General features: G+C 40.3%; 1 protein-coding gene across 1 annotated transcript in view; it reads right to left on the bottom strand.

The window, feature by feature from the left end:
- The window catches only part of TRPA1 (transient receptor potential cation channel subfamily A member 1), a 55,209-nt gene extending 37,222 nt beyond the window's left edge, over positions 1-17,987 (bottom strand). The window contains exons 1-9 of the mRNA XM_067553841.1: positions 17,480-17,987; positions 14,497-14,659; positions 13,618-13,793; positions 12,007-12,114; positions 10,158-10,266; positions 8,446-8,591; positions 6,171-6,307; positions 4,103-4,151; positions 823-922 (exon numbers count right to left, since the gene is read on the bottom strand). Coding sequence (XP_067409942.1) covers positions 823-922; positions 4,103-4,151; positions 6,171-6,307; positions 8,446-8,591; positions 10,158-10,266; positions 12,007-12,114; positions 13,618-13,793; positions 14,497-14,659; positions 17,480-17,596 — 1,105 coding nt within the window. The 5' untranslated portion in view covers positions 17,597-17,987. The remainder of the gene's footprint in view (positions 1-822; positions 923-4,102; positions 4,152-6,170; positions 6,308-8,445; positions 8,592-10,157; positions 10,267-12,006; positions 12,115-13,617; positions 13,794-14,496; positions 14,660-17,479) is intronic.
- Positions 17,988-20,488: the final 2,501 nt, after the last annotated feature.

Genomic DNA, 20,488 nt, shown 5'->3' with positions numbered 1-20,488 from the left:
ACTGACAACATGGAAATGGAGTGTCTTGCTGATTGGATACAAGAGAGAACCTTTCTAAAGTCCATAATAGTTTCTTTACTATAAGCTTTCTATTTTAAAAAGGCATAGCTTGTTAATAAAAATTAATGTTACAAATATTAATGAAAGAAATACACTCACAAGAATATTTACAGTAGCTTACACCTAAAAATGTGGCAAATAACAATTGGAGATGAAACCTCATGAAGGGAGTAGTAAGTAGTAAACTTCCAGACACTACATTATGACCACTTGCTGCAGTTTAGGGTTTAATACTTAAAATCCATTAATGCTCAGAAACTTGACCATGTCAAAGTGGAATCTTCATGTTCAATAATTCTGTTCCCTGTGGGTGTACGTAATAGTGCAGAGCTGCTCTGAGCTAATGGAGAGTGCAGGGGAAGTGCATACCGACCCTTATGAGGGTGTAGAATGTGCTTTCCTTCCACAGACCACACTCTCTGGGCAGGGCCCCCACATGGTGGGGGGAAAAGGGTACACTTTACCAGGGTATGTGTGTGGGAGAGGGCCCATGTTACAAGTTTGCACTGGGACCAAAAAGATTATGCTTGGGCCCTGTCTTGTAGGTTGATGCAGAGGGGCAGGGACAAGGCCCTGCCTCCTCCTTTCCCCTTATGAGGATTTAGCACTCCAGAGGGTGCTAGCATGGAGCAGTTCTTGAGTTCACTTGTGCCTGGCATCTATGTAGGAGGCTTGAAGGGGAGACCATTGAGCAAAAATCTTAATTGGTATGGACCCTTTTCAGAAAAAAAACACATATAATACTTGTTTGTTCCTTTGTACCTTTTGCGAGTAATAAATTCACAATTTTCCATGATGCACAGGTAGTAGCCAGTATAAGTGGTGACCGACCCTCAATGTCAACACTATCAATATTTGCTCCCTGTGATGAAAAAAACCCAGGTTTATCATGGATTCATGAACAAATGCAATTTAGCAATAAGTTGTAAACAGGGGAGAATTACAGTCACTTTCGCATGCTTTAAATTATGTAAGTTAAATAATTGAATTCCTTCTTAATTTAAATGAATATAGATCAAAGTTTTCAAACTCGAGTGCCTATGATTAGGCGTCTAAATCCATACATAGGCATTTAAATCACAGCAGCCTGATGTAAAGAGGTGCTGACTCCTTTATGTGGAGTTAGGTGCCAGTCTTAATGGACCCAAGTTTAAAAACAATAGCCTTAGTGCTCTGGAAGTGTACCAAATTTGCAGCCCTGATGAATGAGGTTTTCTACCTATCCATATGATAGGTAGCAGCAGTGCAAGCATCTTCTGAACCACTGTGCATCACTGCATCTTAACCCTGTTCTGGAGGAATCACTTCCAGAAATTAGTGTAGTTTGATCCCTATGCCCATTAACTCCTTGTCTTCTCTGTTGAGGCTGCCAGAGAGTACAAGAAAAGGGCCAATAAGTGTCAGCTTTGATGGTGGACTTTTTGATGTGGACATTTCTCGAACTGAGAGACCAACTCAGATCATGGGACTAAGACTTGGGTATATCTAATGTTGATTCATTGTGAGTCTGATCCAAAATCAATTGAACTGAATGGGAGTCTTTCTATTCACTTCAATTATCTTCAGATCAGATCAAGAGAGAATTATTAACCAAAGCCACTATAAATATTATTTAACTTGAGGACCAATAAATCTGATTGTTCATAGAAACGTGATAAGTTTTATTGATTGTTATATACATAATAACTGTTTTCACCAGAAACATCAGGATGTTACCCAGCAAGGCCATGAATAGCTTATGGATAACAAATAATTTCCTGCTTCCCCCTGCCTCTCAATTACCATTCATTCTGTAACTTAAGAGAGGAAATAAAAAAACCTGTTCATTTCTGATAAGCCAATTGAAATGAGATTTTCCTGTCTGATTGGCTGTCAGAGATGAAATATAATTTCAACTGACACTGCTACAGCAATTCACAAGTAGTCATTTACATATATAAACTGACTAGTTAACTTTGCTCCAGATATTACTGTTGTTGACCCCTCAGGAACATGAACTCAGCAACACTGTACATTCAATATGTTCTAATGTATTTAACAAGATTAAAAGCAATATATTGAAATGCAAATTTAACAACAAAATCAGGAATTGACAATAATGTATATTTCTAACCCGGTCAAGTTATTGGTGCTCTACAAACCTTAACTTCTGAATGTTTTGACTTTTGTATAATTGAGTTATGCTTAACATTGCTTTAATGTTATTCTTGTATTTAATATAGTTGTTTTTAATTGAAAAGGGGGACAAAGAAAAGAAAAAAGGATCAAAAAAGCAAAGATGAAAAAAAGGGCTAATAAAGTACTTTAGATGTCCATTAGTGATACTAAATCACTTCAAGGAGAGCACCTTTCATTAAAATGTCCTTAACTCAAGATGCCTTATCTGAGGCAATCCTTAAGAGAGGCATCCTTAACTCAGGAGGTCTTGAGCATGTAAAGATATCTCAGAGCTAATTTGTCCAGTATACAAACAGCATTCTAAATCCTTACAGCCTAATGGCCTAATGAAAAATGATACAACCAGTTCCAAAGCACATTTGTGACTTTGCTGTTCTGATATTTTTAAATTACTAAACACATAACTGAATACCCAAAATGTATATGCAATTACATAATTTGTTTTCACAGATCAGATACTGTATTGGCAAGTGAGACAAACAAATGTCTATATGTATATACAAATACCATATTTGTGAATCTAATTGCACAGGTATTGGGTACACAAATGAACACAATTTTTTAAATTAGGTTAAGAAAGGTCAAAACATTTAAAATAAAGAACTGGATTTTCTTTCTCAAACTTAATTTGTTTTGCTTCTTAACGCCTTATCTAGCAAAACATTCAAGCATATCAGCTTCTGTTCAAGCAAGTACTTAAACACATGCATAAGTCCCATTCAAGTTAAAGCATCTGCTTAAGTGTTATGCTGACCCAGGGCCTACAGGAGGATTACAAAACAAACCATTTGTTCAATTTTTAGCTGCAGGGCTTGATCCTCCACTGCTTTGCATCTTTTGTAGTCATTCACATTGGGCACATTTAGTACAAAGTGGGCATAAAATGCTACAGGAGAATTTGTATTTTGTGGGGATGATCAGGCCCTGATTGTCTAAAACATGACGCATAACTTTTATCTGCTAAGAATGTTTCGATAACTGCCATTTCTATTTCCAAGCACAAAAATTCCACAATTGTCACAATTTAGTCCACTTGTACGGACTAAAACATTTCTGAGGCTGTCAATTATTAATCTGTTGATATGATATTAAGGGCAAAATCATCTAGTACAAATTGACAACGCTCCATTGACTTCTGATCATTTGCCCAGCGCTGTACAAACATAGAGGCTATAGGGAAGCAAACAGTGGATATAAAGATTTGACAAACTACATCAGTGTTAATGTGCACCCACATTCTAGACAGCAGCTGCCCCACTATGTTTCCCCTTTTCTTTTCCCTATTATTCCATAAATAAGTCCAATAATTCTCCTCTGTATGTTTGTGTGTCTGTTCGTGCACAAGATATTGATAGATCCCCACTTAGAAACATCTGTCTGACACTTGTAACACACACACACATTATGGGTGTGAGATTTCACTTCTGAAAAAAGGAGATGAATTAAATTAAATGTATATTTAATTTTTATTTCCTTTTCTTGCTAAATACTTTAAAAGTGAGGTCAACGGAATCATTCTGGCACAGTCTATAAACACTTCTGTATGTTAAATCTGTCTGAATAATTCAAATACAAATACAGAGGCAGTTTGCAGCATAATTATGAACCTCTAGAGAATGCTACAGTGGAATCATAACTATAACAGTACTGTAATTTGCAACCGTGTATTATGAAATATATTTAAATAAACAAACAAACAAACAAAAAACCCTGTTCCTGAAGAAACATCCCTTTCTGTAATTTCCTGGACTTGCCAAATAGGAATTTTTTTTTAAAATAAAAGTCATTAGTAGATGTTTTTATACAACTTGAAGAAGTAGCTAGCAACAATCTTAGTTAATATATTCCTTTATTAAATATTTACCATTGAAATTAAATACTCTGCCAGTTCATAGTGATCAAATAATGCAGTCCTGTGGGGGAAAAACATATAGTTATTTTAGAAAGGTCAATGAAGTTTAGAAGTAAAGGCCAATGCTCTTCTCCATCTGCTGCCTTCTTTAGTGTTTTCAAATAATTTTCTTTATATAAAAAGAGAGAGAGATTAAAAAAAAAAACCCACGCTTCCTGCATAATGGCTCTTAGACTAAATTATTGTCCACTTATTGTACTATGGACCTTGGATTTTTAATCATGTTCAGTTCTACAGAGATACTAAAAACTCATTGGGTGAAATGGAGTCAGGAATTAGTACCTTTCATAATACCATAACATGTTGATACAAAGTATTACACACTATGAGCTCAATTTATTCTGCATACACATGAAGCTCCAAATGATTTCAATGGGGTATGGCACCCAGCACTCCCACTGACCTTTCTGGAAGCATTGGATGTACAGAGAATGCCAGATCAGGCATTGTAATTGCAATGACTGCTCAATGAATATTGTGACAGTGGTAATTAATTTCATACCAAAACTAGAGAAAGAATTAAAATATACCTCAGGGGAAGGGGAAGTGTTATTAATTTAACAAAAGATATTTGTAAATGTCTACATATTGTATAAATCTGAAGTTTTATCCAGCAATAGGACATTAACAAGTAATATTTCGGGGGGAGGGGGGGAGGGGGTAAATAAAATAAACCAGGAATTTTCAGAAAAATTATGAAGTTAGAAATCTGAAATGTTTGAAAAGTTGGGACTTCACTGCATTTCTGATCAAATACACTAAATAATTGTATGTTCTCTTTTTCATTAAGGCTTAACACTACATTTTACAACAGGTGATCTCAGTGTAATGTAACTATACACAGTTCCAGAACCAAGGTGTTATAGTTTCTCAGAGATACCACCTGACACTTTGGTGGAGTTGTTATATAGACTGCGGAACACTATATTTGGAAGTGGTGATATTAAAAGGGTGATTTTTTAAAAATAATATCAGTGATTCAAGTGTGTTAGAAGGCTTCTATTATATATAGAAGATATACCAGGAAGAGCAAATATTTAGCATATGGACAAAAGAAACTCCAAGATGACAGAACACAGAGTCAGAGTCCTGGTTTATTATTGAGTCATCTCCTCATGCACCCTTACTGCCCTTAACAGATTAGAGCCTCCACGTACCTTACAGTATCTTCTGTGGGACCCTGATAACACTCAATTCTTCTTGTGATGCCGGTGGCACATCCCACGTCCAAAATTCATTGGGTAGTGAGAAAAATCATCTGCTGTTGAGCTGGTGGCCTGCTTCCCTACCCGCCTGCCTTTCTTCAGCAGCAGAATCCTGTTCTTGCTAATTTACTCTGGGGCTGAGATGCAGTTACATGCATGAATGACCATTTGCAAATTCTTGATTTGCATATGCAGTCATAGTAACTGTGTGTGCACTTGCAGATGCACCCTGATTTTTTTGAAAATCAGGCACTAAATGATTTTATTGCAGAACAGTGAAAGAAATGCCAGTGCATTTTTAACATTCCTTCTTCATTCATTCATTTGGAAAGATTCAGTGAAGCCTGTTAAACCAAGCTTAGCATTAATTTGGTCCTGGAGTCTCAAGAGGCTGTTGATAGTTCCAAAACAAGCTCTAGCTAATGTCATCTTCTTCTATCTTCCCATAAGTAACCCTTTTCCAGTCCCGCAATTTCTCTCAGCAGGTTTGCTCACTGATCCTACACTAGAGTAATTTTCCAGTTCAAAGAGACAGTGTACATTGCTGGATGTACCATATGAGAGGCCAAAATCTCAAACTCTCTCTGGTCTTCAGCCCAAGAGCAGGTCTCCAGGCATCCAACAGCTCGACCAAGCAACCAATTACACTGTGTACTACTTAGATCACCTCCCTCCAGAATTCCCATATCAGTGAGAAATCCCTCCAGATGTGGATGCACATCTCTCAGTTCTCTCTAACTTGCTGAAGTTACATTGTTGGATATTGTTGGAACTGAAACAGTGCTTGTGAATATGATGTTGGAGGATTCTCTTACCTGTGAAGCAGTGTTTCTTTATTCCCATCTACTGCATCAATAATAGATTCATCACCAGCATAGGATGACATCATTAATTTAACAATCTCAGTTGCTCCTTGGGTGGCAGCAAAATGAAGAGCTGTGCATTTTTCATTCTGCAAACAGGATTATAAGGCACAATTTAATGTTAAATTAATTTCAATCTATTCAGTCTATTCAGTTGAGACAGGGCCTGGTAGCCTGACTTCAGTGATATAAGCTGCCATGCAGGAGATCACATTTCACTTGGTACATCTGGACTCTTACATCTAAAGCCAGAGAAGTCTAGGAATAATGCAGTGTTAATGAGATCATTTTTAAGGCCTACCAAATACTCTAGTAATTGAACAGCAGTCCCTTGAGCTGAGTGACATAGATGGATTCTAAAAAAGTCCAAGCTGTCCTTTGTAGATAGAATAATAATGACCACACTGACTAGCCTTGAAGGTAGGAGGCTAAATCAGGGGAAATCTTCTGTAGGTAGGCTGGTACAACAATTCTCAAAGGAAAAAATATTCAATTTTTGTCATGATAATTATTATATTTAATTTATTTCCTGCAGTAAAATTTCCAATTTCTTCATTTTATAAAAAGTAACTGTTTGCTTGCTATCCCTTATTATCCATGTTAATTTATGATCTGTTTGACAAAGTGAGTCATATCTACCCTTGACAAAAGTCTGAGTGGTCTTGTGTTTTTCCTTTGGCCACACATAACTTTTAATGACCAGAAAGTCTCATTGAATTGAAATAGTCTTTTTCATGATGCCATATGCATGCTTAAATACTTCCCGTCCCTTCCATCAAAAAGGAAAAGCACAAGGGCTGAATTAACAGTTACACCACCAGATAATCTCATTTAGATACTATATATCCAAACAACATATATGTAAAGGAAAGACACACTGTATTGTCAGTAAGAGTCAAGTCATGCAAATCTTTACTCACATGAGTAATCCATATTCATCTGAGTAGAATTTACTCACACAAGTAATCTGGTTAAGGTCTCGGCTATCATCAGAAATATGTGCTTGTTAAAAAACTGAATGAAGAACACAACTGTTCCACATTTAGTTGCATTAACAGAAACTCTGCAGCACAAATGACTTGTGGAAGCTGGAGAGGAAAGGGTGAAGGTGACAAATTATGATTGCAATCAGACTAGTGGTAAGAGTGAGGTGAGCAGGATTTGATTTTTTTAGATATAAAAATACTACAGCCTTTAGCTGAGTAAATTTTGCTTGACTTAGCATATCCTTACTAATGTAAATAGTCCTTACTCACACAAGGAGACCTATGGAAATCAATAGAATAGCTTGCATGAGAAAGACAAGCAGGGTCTAGTAAATAATTTGTCCTCCTGAGACAAAGTTTACACTGAAATAACTAAGTATGTAAATACCGTGTGCTTTTCATTTAGCTTTTCTAGGAGAAATACATTTTTTAAAATGTCCCGACTTCCAGCAAAGTGCTTTTAAGGACTGTATAACTGGAAGAGCTCTTCAGAACACAGATCCATACCAGTGATATTGTTGCTTTCAAATCTATCCTCACATTCCAGTGTTTCTCTGGTTTGCAATTGGCTTGCAGAATTCAGGATCAGTTTCTGACACTGCTTCATCTGGTACAAAAGGGCCTTAAAACTGCCTTAGCCAGCTGAGGATTTCTCCTGACTTCAGCATGTGCAAAATGTTGCTCCCCGTCTTCTCATTTGCATAGCCTCAACCCCTTCAAACAGCTCCAATATCACAACATTCATTTCAGGATCTAGTTCACAACTGCCATCTCCTGTGGTGAAATACTAGCCTCATTATGTCAATAGGAATTTTGCCATTGACTTCAATGAAGCCAGGATTTCATCCTTTGTTTGTAAGAGTTTTCTTGTCTTTAGATTTGTTCCAGCCTCTCTCAGGAACCTTTTCTCGTTCTACTCTTGAGGACAACACCACTAATCAAGCACTTGGATTACTCTCTGCTGAACTATGCAATCTAACCATTGGTGGTGTGAGGGTCTTCTCTTCTGCAGTTCCTGCCATCTGGAAAAGTCTTCCTGTATTTATCTATCTTATTCTCCATTTATTTACAGATTTCACCTGAAACCTTATTTTTGCTTATTCCTCTTAATTTCCCTTAACTATCCCTGCAGTTGCATTATTTCTCTGTGTAAAACTTTTCAGGATACAGTTTGTAAGGGAAAAAAGCTACACAAAATATTATTAGAACATACAGTTGTATTGTACTCTACTAGCAGTTACCTGTTTTAGATCAATCTGTGCTCCAGATTCGATGCACATTTTAATCATTTCCAAGTCTCCACTCTGAACTGCCAGATGGAGAGGACTGCACTTTCCATTATTGGTAAAATTGATGTGACTTTCAGTAGAATGGCCTAACTCTTCACCTGAGAAAGGAAGCAAAATACAAACATATTAAATAAACATAACACAAGAAATCAAGATGCAAAAAACAAACAAACCAATAAACATCGGGATATATTTCCCCCCTCAACACCAACATGTAACACCTGAAACACTCATGGAGTTCTGTGCACGCATTGAAGGCAGCATATAAATGGCCCCAATTGTACAAGCAATTATTTACATGTGCAACTTTATTCAACGGGACAATCCCATTGAACTTGTTGAGAGTTAATAATGTATGGAAGTGTTTTCAGGATCAAAACCTTTGTTTGCACAGCCCTTTGAGAAGCAAAGTACTAAATACGCACTAAGGGTTACGACAGGTATATCTACATTAAAATTGGGAGGTGTGATTCCCAGCTCGCTTAGACATACCTGCATTAGCTGTGCTTGAGCCAGTGCCTAAAAATAGTAGCGTGCCCTCAGCAGCACAGGTGGCCACATGGGCCAGCCACCCCAAATATAATCCCGCCCGATCCCTGGGTACGTCCTCAGGCGGCTAGCCTGAGCCACCGCCTGTGCCGCCATGGGCATGCAGCTATTTTTAGGCACTAGCACAAGCAGAACTAATGCATGTACATCTACACAAGCTGGGGATCACACCTTCCAGCTCAACTCCAGAAACACCTGTAACAGGGTAGCTGGCCCATTAAATGGAACTGGGCTCATCTCTCCTGTTCCAGTCAAGGTGCTCCCAGTTGAGCCAATTAAGAGCATGGGGCAGCACGTGGGGAGGGGGCCTATAAAAGGTCAGTTAAGACTCAGCACTAGATCAGTCAGTCAGGAGTCAGATAGGAGAAGGGAGAGGAAAGCTGCCATAGAGAGAAGGTGGTTCCTCGGAGAAGTCTGAAGAAAGGACAGAAGCAAGAAGGGTTTGCTGGCTGGTATCCCCAAGTCTGGGAGCCAGGGCTGGAAAGGGCTGAAGGTAATAGTAGGAAGAGGAGCAGCAGAGAGAGGGATTCCTGCTGGCTCGAAGCCAGAGCCACCAGCCAGAGAAGACTGAAAGAAGGGGGAGCAGCGGAGGGGCTTATCTACTGATGTCTCCTTGCTGGAGAGCTGGACCCAGAGGAAGAGTAAAAGGAGGATACTCCCAGCGGAGAGGCTTTGGGAGTTCCCACTCAGAAGAGCGGCCCTGAAGAAGAAAGGTGTGGGTTAGCTGTCCTGGCCAAGGAACAGAGGAGGACTGACAAAGTGTCTGGGTATGGTGGAAGATGCCAGAACATGGTACGTTATGTCAGTGGCCTAGAGGATATGTGATTTTTAAGGATTACTTGCACTGGGATAATACGGATTATGTTTGGGAATTTTCATTATGCCTGTGTGCTATTATTATGAACTATTTGCACTATGCTTTACTATTGAACTGTGTATGGATTAGAAGATAAGCTTCTATGGAATTACTGGGGACTCAGAAGGGAAACTGAGGTGAGGGGCCACTTGAAGGGCTGCCTTGAGGCCATGAAAGGGCAGTTGGGAGGAGGCTGCTTGTCTATAGTACCTTATAACTAATAAGGCTAGAAAAAAAGAGATTTGGAACTTTTATTTACCTTTTTTTAAAATAATTTCCATACATGCTTTTGCGCCTGAAAATGCAGCTGCATGGACAGGCATACATCCAGTTTGGTTTGGTTTACATATCTTTCCTCCATTTTCAAGCTGAAAAATAGTGTTCAGATATAGTTAAATGGCATGCTGCAAATTATGTCCAATTAATACATTATCATATATGTACTTGCTCTCTTGTAATGTCTGTCTCTAGTCTAGATTTTGATGATCTTTAAAATACATGATTTACTTGAGAAAAAATTTAGAATAGCAGGTGAGACTTATGCATACAAAACCAGCAAAAAGTGAAGAGAGTTTCACATGTAGCTCCTCAAGGAGCATGCTTGAAATTTACCCTACTGTTTTCTAAAATTCACATTTCCACAATTCCTAGGGGGTTTTTTGTTTTGTTTTTTAAAAATATACTTCGCAAAATAAATACATATGAGGAATCTCAGAATAAATATGAGACTGTGCTCACCACAACTGAACGGAGGGGATCTTTGGCTGGCTGGCCAAAAGAAAAGAGGTTGTTGTTCCGTTAAAGGTCCACACTGCAATTGGGTTATGGGGCTGGGAAAAGGAGAACTTACCTGAATGGAGCAAAGGAGGAACAGGAGCTGGTTGGTCCAGGTGGGAGATACTGCCTCTCCAGGTGTCCAGGGAAAGGGGGCAGTATTTATACTCTGAGCAGTTCTAGAGAACCCTCTCTTGCAGCAGTCACAGGCTAGCAACACACATCCTCCCACTCATGGCATTAGAGTAGGAGAAGGTTTTTCATATGTGGTGGGCATTGTGCTAGTTGCCTCTTTCATTTTGGGGCTAGGAAAGAATCTTTCCCTCACCACCAGATTGGCCGAGGTGGGGTGAGTATTTTCACTTTCCACACAGCAGATCAGGGACCGCGTGGGGGAGGTAAGGAGGTTAGGTCAAGATATTGCAGTTTAATAGACAATAGGTTTAGCAGGTGTCCATTGCAGGTACTCGTTACAGAGGGAATACAGTTCCCTGATAAACTAGTTTTGGAAGAGAATTTAGGGGAAGACACCCAAAAGGAGGCTGAGGAAATGGGGCTGGGGCTCTTCATGTCTGGTACAGTGGGGAGACAACCTTTCACTCCCTTTTTCCAGCCTCCCCCTTAACTCTCATTCAACGGTGCTGGGGTCCCAGCAACAGCCTGGGATCAAGTTGAGAGGGGGGAGGGCAGACAACAGCTCTCCCAAATAGGAGAAAACAATTAAGGATATAATGATGACCTGCACTATATGATTTATTGCTAGATATTCTCAGATATTTTAAGTGAATAAAGGTGCAGCCTAATTAAAACTACATCCACTGCCTCTCGTCTGTCTTCCAATATGGCAGGGACAAGATATTTTTCTCAGGAATGGGGTTTCCCATAATGCACTCACGAATATTATTAACACTTTTTTTCTTAGTGTTGCTGCAGATACAAACAGATTAAAAGGATTCCCAAGGAAAGGCAAGCACATGCTAGCAGATGAAATCCACTGCATTTCAGAAAAAGGAAAAAAATATACCTCATAAAAGATGCTAAAATGTATTTTTTTTCTAGCTTAAGACACCAATTTTGCAAATAAATGCACCCTTACCTGTAAAGGAACTATATGAGAGCGCAAGGGTGTGACATTCTTATTAGCAATATTACAAGGGTCCAGTGAAGTCAATGGGGCTCCACTCAGTCATATGCAACTTTCAGTACTGGGGCTTTAACTTACGTTTGCGCTTCTTTTATTAAGCAGAGATTTACAAAGTAGAAGAACAGACAATACATTGTATTAAGATAGGTGGGAAAACATTAGGAGAAATCGAATAATTATACATACATACCAGAAGTGTCAGTGCCTCAGGATTTTCTTTGTAACATGCTATTATTATAGGTGTGTTCCCCGTTTCTCCTTCCAGATTAACATCTGTACTGCTGTGCTGGACCAACACCTACACAGTAAACAAAAGAGAACTTTTAAAATTTTCCACTAATTTAGTTGCTTATCGTGCATGGGTTTTTTTTCTTATTATTAATGTTCTATCTGAGGACCACCAACAACACACAAAATAAAGGAACAGAAGGAGAGGAAAGGAGTTCCAGGTATACTAGCCACAAGAAGTATACTAGCTGCAAGAAGATGCAGGTGAAAATAGGCCAGGGAAACAAAGCTCATGTTTATACTAGAGAAGTGAATCAATAGTAATTGAACTAGTGGGACAACACTGCTGTAAGCACCAACTATTAAGTGTCTCCACACTAGCTATGCTATTGTGGGTCAAGTTCTGATTCAGTTTTGCCCTCTGTTCACACTGTCACTGAACTATATACCACTGCAGTTCCACTGCTGTCTGGGTACCTAGCTCACAGTTACCAGTACAGTTCTGAGAAGCAATGGATCCTGGGAGATTTGAAAAAGATTAAATGTCTCTAGATGTTATCATTTTTCCTTCTGTGTTTTCTCTTGCTAAATAACTTTACTTTATTTTTCTTTCCAATAGCTCCCAGATGCCATGTCTGCACTGGAGAATTTGGCATATTAACTTGCTTTTGGAAAGGGAAACAATGGGAGAGTTACGCAGAATAGAGGAAAAGTGAAGGGGAAGAAATGAGCACATATGTAAGCATGAGCAGACTTGTGCATAGTCTTGAAGGTGAATTTAGGCCCAAATCCAGAACTCAATTTTCAAATTCCAGCATGTTCCAGATTTGTTTTTGATAGTGCATATGTGCATTGTAAAAGCTGTGAGGGGGGAAGCTAGAGGTTTTGGCAGCTGTTTATGGGAATCTCTGACATCTTACAGAATTTTATTTACATTATAGAACACAAGGGTGTTTTCTTCCTTTTTGTGTTTGGGACAGCTATTGGAATAGTTTCAATTCAATTTAGAAAAGTGCTATTCAGTTGATGTTATAAGAACTGTATGAGGCAGTAACTTCCAGAATTCTACCCACACACAGCTGCCTAAACAGGTTATAGAGTGAAATACTCCTAGTCAAAAGATGGGGAAATTGAAATTTTTAGCAAAACTAAGTTGTCTTGTTTCACAGATTTTTTAATAGACCTGTTAAATTCTTAATATTTTAACAATATTTTAATTTCATCTTCATCAATATTTCATTGAAATTGTTTTCTAATTGGTTATAAAATATTCTGTTTACTAAAAATCAAGTTTTCTTACTAAAAACCATGCAGAACAAATCTTAATGAATAACTCTGTTAGTAAATCATTTTTTCTTAGCAACTTCTGAATGCAGATTATCCCTTCTGAGTGCCACATGCCGTACATCATGCCAGCCATTTGAAGAACTTAAAGGGCTATATCTTCAGTGGATATAAGCCTCTTGTGCGTGAATTTGTACACTTGGAGTTTTGCATACAACTGGAGAAACTGTGTGCCTAGGTGGCTCTTGAGGCACTTATGAATGTATATTTACTTGGACTATAATCTTACCTTAACTATTTCATTGTGAAGGGACTGCACAGCTATATGAAGAGGTGCCATCATATTGGAATTCAGGATGTTTGGGTTAGCTCCTCTGCTAAGAAGTAATTTAACACTTTCAACCTGGTTTTTTTGTGTGGCCCAGTGCAGTGGGGTATTTCCAGAAGAGTCCATCACATTTAGTGCTAGGTCAAAGGGTAAAAGACCAAAGTAAAGAGTTTAATTAAAGCTATCTAAAACACAGGTTAAGGAAAAAATTTCTGTACATCAGGGTATAATGCTTACATTATCCAAAAGTACAGAGTTGGATTTAAAAATCATAAAATGCATATAGCACAATCTGCAATATGCTAAACTAAAGTTAATACATTTAATTATACGGTTTAAATATTAATCACGTAGATATTCGGATACATCACTCATAAAAAGTTATACTGAGAGTAGCTTGTGGAAAGCAAATACAATAATGTAGCTGGCAAATGTTCTGAGGTAGTTAACAGAGAACTGATTTGCAGTGGAGGTTTAGTTCTGTCATTGAGTTTTTGTTTGTTTTAGATAAATCATCAACTGTGAAAGACTCCTGCTGCTATTACCAAACTGCCAGTCACATAATAAATCAATTACATTTAATTAATTACATCCTATGCTGAATCCACAATATTATTACTGAGAGGAAATGTTACATTAAAAATGTCAGCATACTACAATAGAGGAGAGCAAGGATGAACACGCAGCAAAGTTTCCAAAACAATGTTAAGAAAATCATGAGCCCCTTTTGAAAATGGCAATAATAAATTCAAACACCAATCTACGCAAATGAAGTAACAAATGCTTTTATGTAATTAACTATTTTTATTTAATGATACAGAAGATAATTTAATATATTACCTTCATTGGAAGAATCATCTATAATCATCCGCATTAATTCTATTTGACCTCCTCCTGCAGCATGATGCAATGGAGTGGCATTCAGTTCATCCAATTTGCTAAGCCCAGAACGATTCTTCTTAATGAAACTACGTAATCTGCAAGCACTTCCATCTGAAATCACCTATTTTTGGATGCAAATATTGTAATTTTCTTTCTTTTTCCAGTAAACTAGGCTTTAGTAATGCCATATGCTAAAAAGTAGTTCAGGATAAAATTTCTTGCTGTCTTGTTTGCCAGTCAGTTTCAGCTGGATTATTTATATTACTTTTGCTAAGGACTTTGCACATATTTCTCAGTCTGTGAAGTGTATTGTCCCTGACCTTACTGTTCAATTAGGTTCTAAAAGTAAAAACAGTTATTTCTGAAACTATTTAAACTTTTTCACTAATTTATCATATAAAATCTTATTTATTTGGGCTTTCATTATATCAAAGACAAACAAAATAAATCAACCAACTACTATATAAAACAGCAGGTGACAGATAATTTAAAAATAGACATTTCACATCAAACCAAACATGAAATACAATATTTAAAAGTATAGGTGTAATTCAATATCCTTATTCCAACTTCTTCTAATTTTCCCCTTTGCTAAAAAGAATGGGTAAGGATCAGAAAATACCATGTGAACTGCTATCTAATTTTCATGTTATTGCTCCTGTTTTACAGACTGATAATGCACATAATTAGCTATATTCAAATGCTGAAATGAGTATGTGCTCTTTGCAGTTGGTACAACACAAACTTCTGTTGCTCACCAGCTGCTCAGCTTTATGCAGAAGGAATGAGATCCTTCTCCACTGAAGTCAATGGCAAAACTCTCACTGACTTTAATGAGCACAGAATCAATCCCAAAATGAGCAGCAAAATGAAATTAACAAAAATGTAAGTAATCTAGACTCTACTATTGTTCCTTCTGCATAAGGTCAGAGATCTTCCCACTCACCAGCATCTATTTTGTTTCCCTCTGTCCAGGGGAAAAATGTTTAATGATGAAGGAAAATAAATAATCTTGACCATTTCCCAGTACAGAACTTTACACTGAAGTTGAGAATGATTCTGGGCTGTGCATGAAAGTCAAGCTCAAGGAGAAGGGGCTTGTGCCCTCAAGCTTCTGGGTTGCTCTGGGGAGCTGGTATATCCCCTGGCATATATTGGAGCAGTCTCATGAAGGCTGTCCATGTCAGGAGCAGTCTAGAATCTTTGTACTGCCGGTGTGTGCTACAGAGGTTCCCCCTTCCCTGCCACCAACACACCTTCTGTGCTGGATCTTGTGATAGGGGCAATGTGATGCCACTTATGGCAACCCTACTTGCTGGGGGAATTCTCCATTCCCCTGAAGCACAGTTTTAGCCCATATATGACCTCAGTGAGACTACTAATGTGAGTAGCATTAAATATGTGCTTAAATGTTGCAGAACTGGAGCTTAAAGCACTTGTACCATCAGCTACTAGAGTGCTCTCTGAAGAAGTTGAGGGATATCAGTGCTGAGAGACTATTTAGTATGAAAATATCCGCTTTAATGGCAACAGATATAAAAATAAGGGGTCCTATTATGCACACAAATATACATTTTGCACACACTCACACAAACCTAGTTAATGAACATTTAAAGGTTCTACAGTTCAGCATTCAAAAATCAGGAAAATCCAAAGTTAAAGTTATACTCTTCTCCCCGGTGTATTTGTACTACAGTAAAGTCATTAATTACATATTATTTCTTAAATAATGCAACCTAATACAATATAATTTTTTCATGGCCTTAGATACACATATAGAATTTTATCATTTTTTCTCTCTTGTATACTCACGCTATTTTAATTGTCATAATAGTCTAGTATATCTTTTAAAATTTATTATCAGATTTTCCTTTTACTTGCACTGGTGTATACCAAAAGTAACTCCTTTCAAGATGGAATTACAGCAGTGTAACACTGGTGCACATGAGATCACACTCGGGTTCAAGGAGCCTTAATAGTGTAGAGAGAAGCGGGAGGCATATCTGGTAATGTTTCAGTCCTGGATTAACTGAATTTTCTTCATCATCATTTTCTATTATTCCTGTGAGTTCATGTATTTTCTGGCACCAGACACTTTAGGTCACTCCAATTATGTATAGACTACATCTGCCTTTGAGCTGGGAGGTGTGATTCCCAGCTTGCATATGCTCAAGGTAGCATGCTAAAAATAGCGGTGTAGCTGGGATAGCATGGGCAGGAGGTGTGTTAAATGGAATATCATTATGTTATTCTGCCTAGGTTTGGCAGAAGTCAATGTTTATTTTTTTTATAATTTTGATGAATAAGTTTGATGTTTAATTTTAAGCTTTTTAAATTTTGTAAACCAATTTAAATGGTCGCAGGTGCCTGGAATCCTGGGGCTGCACATCAGACAACGGAGGGGATGGGACCATCATTATTAAATGAGCATACGAGCACCGAGATTCAAAAAATGGAAGCTTTAAGAGGGGTGAAACCCAAATGGTGGCCATCCCATGACAAAATAGACCAAGCAGCCTTCCACCAAACTCCGGTACGTTCCCAAGGACGACAAGGTGGGTGAGGCAACGGCTCGGCTTGGCCCGAGGTCTGTGGGTGAAAGAGACACGCCTTCGCCCCGCGCAGAGCTCAGCTGCATGTCCCGATCCCCAAGAAGAACCGAGCTCTCGACAGCCAAGTCTCGAAAAGCAGCGACCGTCTGGGGGCCAGCAGGGCGGCACCATCGCCGCACGCACGTTCTCAAGCGGCGTTGTCCTGGCGTCCCCCGGCGGTCAGCCGTGGAAATCCAGGGTGGGGGGCGAGGGGAAATCCAGGGGTGCGGACTTCGCTCGATCCATCGAACTCCTCCAGCTGTGCCCCCCGCGCGCCCCTGCCTTACACACCTCACCTCCCGCCCGGCCGGCCTTTCCCCGCGCCCAGCCCCGCTTCTCTCGGCACCCACCTTAAAGACGTCCTGCGAGGCCAGGGAGGCGGCATCGGCCTCGCACACCACCCCCTGGTAGAAGCCGCCGGCCGCCTTCTCCCGCGGCTGGAACATCTTCAGCAGGGCGCGCTTCATGGCTCGGCGCCGCGCCGCAGCGCTGCCTCGACCCGCCGCCGGCAGCCACCTGCAAGGCAGCCGGAGCGACCGGTGAGTCCCGATCCCGCGCCGGCCCTCACGCCGCGCACCTCATCATCGCCCCCCTCGGCTCCCCACGGCCGGCCCCCCCGCCTCGCTGCTCGGCCAGGCTGGGGCAGGGACCCGCAGCTGGGCGAGCCTCTCGGGAAGCTTAGCCAAGCCTTCTGGGGGCACTTCGAGGACGTCTCCCGGAGCCCGCCCCCTTCATAGACTCGTAGATTGGGGTTGGGACGGCGGGACCGCTCAGGAGGTCCCTAGTCCAACCCCGCGCCGGACTCAACCTGCAGGGAACGTTCCCCTGAGCCGCGATCTCTGCTGCATACGAGGCGCCCAGCAGGTCTTTTCTTTCCCCTCCCTGCCACTGGGGAAGGCGGAAGGGCAGGACCCTTTGCTGCCGGGGCGAGGAGAGAGGGGAGGAGGGTGAGGGAGATTCACCACCGTAACTGGCAGTCCTGGGCACTAGAGAGGCAAGGTTGGCGAGGTTCGGATCGTTTATGGGACCAGCCTCTGTTGGGGAGAGAGACAGGCTTTTGAGCCCCACCTCCACCCACACAGCTCTTCTTCAGGTCTGGGAAAGGCACTCACAGCACAATGCAAGGTGTACAGTTTGTTAGAGCATAAAAAACCAAACAAACCCACCTTCAAAATTGCCCTGCTCTTTTTGCTGATCAAAATTGGGACAAGTTTTGAGTCAGAAGAAAAACCCACCATAGCCACGTGACATTGGTTTGACATTTGACATTTCAAATTTTGATATTTCCCTCAAATCAAGGGAGATTTCCTCACTGACACTGAGGGACCTGAACAACCCATCTTGAAACCCGAATTTTATCCCCCTCTCTCCCCCCCAAGCGTAACTGTGCATTGTGTGATCACCCAAAATGAACTTGTGAACATTTTCACCAACATTTGTAATTGTTTTGTGGGGTACCAGTTACACAAATATAACTTTAGTGATGCCACTATGGTTACACCGGTGCAAATTAATTCAGGTGTTCATTTGTAAATTCATTTCTTCAGTGCTTCAAGATTTCCAGCATGCCGAGAAATCTGAGGTATTTGTAGAGCTTTGTGTCATGCACTAAGTATAACATTAAATGCAAAAACTGCCATGCAGTTAACTTAAATGCAGGAAAAAAACCAACCCAAATGTAAATATGTAATGCAGTGTTGCAACCGAACTGTTGAAGAATCAAGCCCTCAAATCGGGAAATTCTACAATTGTTGTCTTTGCCATAATGCACTGCTGGCAGGGCTGAGTCCCGGGCACTCGGCAGGAAGAGGAGCAATCCTAGCTATACAAGGTGCCCAGAAACAGGGTAGGCTTTGGGCTGCTCCCTTTTACATGTTGCTGCCTCTGATCTCCAGGGGTCATTGCAGAAATTGGGGTTGGCCAGAGGTTGTGTTTCACTTCTGTCCACACCCTGATATGCTGCCTGCACTGAGGGCTGTGAAGGAGGGTGTCAGGGTCAGCTAGCCCCATGATAGGAAGCTGATTAAACTGGCTTCAAAGCTGTTAGCTGAGACCAGAATTTAGCCTTGTATTTTTATGCTATGCATGCATACCTGCAGCACTGTATAAATAGTTATAATTCTATACACATGTAATAGCATAAACTATAATCCTGGTATGGTGTACATTTTTGAAAAATCAGAAATAGAAATGACTAATTTGTTGAATGTGATTGACTTAATGTTGCTTTAACTTTAATTTATTAATTTCCTGAATTTTGTATGCTGGATTTCCTCAACTTTTAAATTGCATTAATATTTGTTTGCAATTTATTTACCAGGGAGTTGGATTGAGTTGGGGGGGGGAGGGAGGGAGGGAGGGAATGAAAAAAGCTAAAAGCACTATAACACATTTTAAAATGCCCAAGCACCAAAGCAATTATAACTGAGGCCTGATCTACACTACACAGGCCTGATCTATACTAATGCTGAAAGTTGATCTAATTTACACTAGTTAAGACCAACTTGCAGTGGTGTCCACACTACGCTATATTGGCGGGAGATGCTTTCCCATCATCATAGCTTCCACTTCTCAGCCCTGGTCTACACTTACCTGGCGATTTATCCACAATCGACAGGAGTTACGCAAGAGTTTGTGTAAGTGCTTGCGTAACTCCCGTCAACTGTTGTTCTTCCCTTCTGCGTGGCGTCTTCACTGCACTGCGCTGATGGGAACCGCATTCCCATCGACGCAGCGCTACGCCACTTGAGGGGGTGGTTTTACTGCGTCGACTTCTGGATCGATTGAGCTGGTCTTCACTGACCACTCAATTGATCCAAGCTGATCTGACGGCAGCAACTTTGGGAGAGCGCTCTCCCAGACCCACACTAAATTGATATGGCTGCACTGATGGCAGCAGCAGCGCTGATTTAGTGTGATAGTGAAGACATATCCACAGTTAGGTCGACATAAGGCAGTTTATTCTGACCTAATTATGTCAGGTTATGTCTTCACTGACGGCGGCAAATTCGCCGCCATCAGATCGACTTATCTGGATCGACTGAGCGGTCAGTGAAGACATGCTCAGTCGATCCAGAAATTGACGTATTAAAACCACCTTCTCAAGTGGCATAGGGATGCATTGACAGGAACACAGTTCCCATTGGCGCAGTGCAGTGAAGAAGGTGCGCAGAACAGAAGCATAGAAGTCGATGGGAGTTTTTTGCATAGTTTGCGTAACTCCGGTCGACTGCTGCCGAATCTCCGAGGTGAGTGAAGACAAGCCCTCAGTGTCTACACTACAGCCTGCTTCCCTCCAATGTAAATGCCTAACTACACCGACATCATAACTCCACCTCCACGAGAGGCGTAAGGCTTGT

The sequence above is a fragment of the Emydura macquarii genome, unplaced genomic scaffold (assembly GCF_026122565.2).
Source record: "Emydura macquarii macquarii isolate MOO-44397 ecotype Brisbane River unplaced genomic scaffold, CSIRO-AGI_Emac_v2 contig_1477, whole genome shotgun sequence".
Taxonomy (NCBI): Eukaryota; Metazoa; Chordata; order Testudines; family Chelidae; genus Emydura; species Emydura macquarii.
Note: the sequence above shows the minus strand (reverse complement) of the source record. Positions and strands in the feature narration are given on the sequence as shown.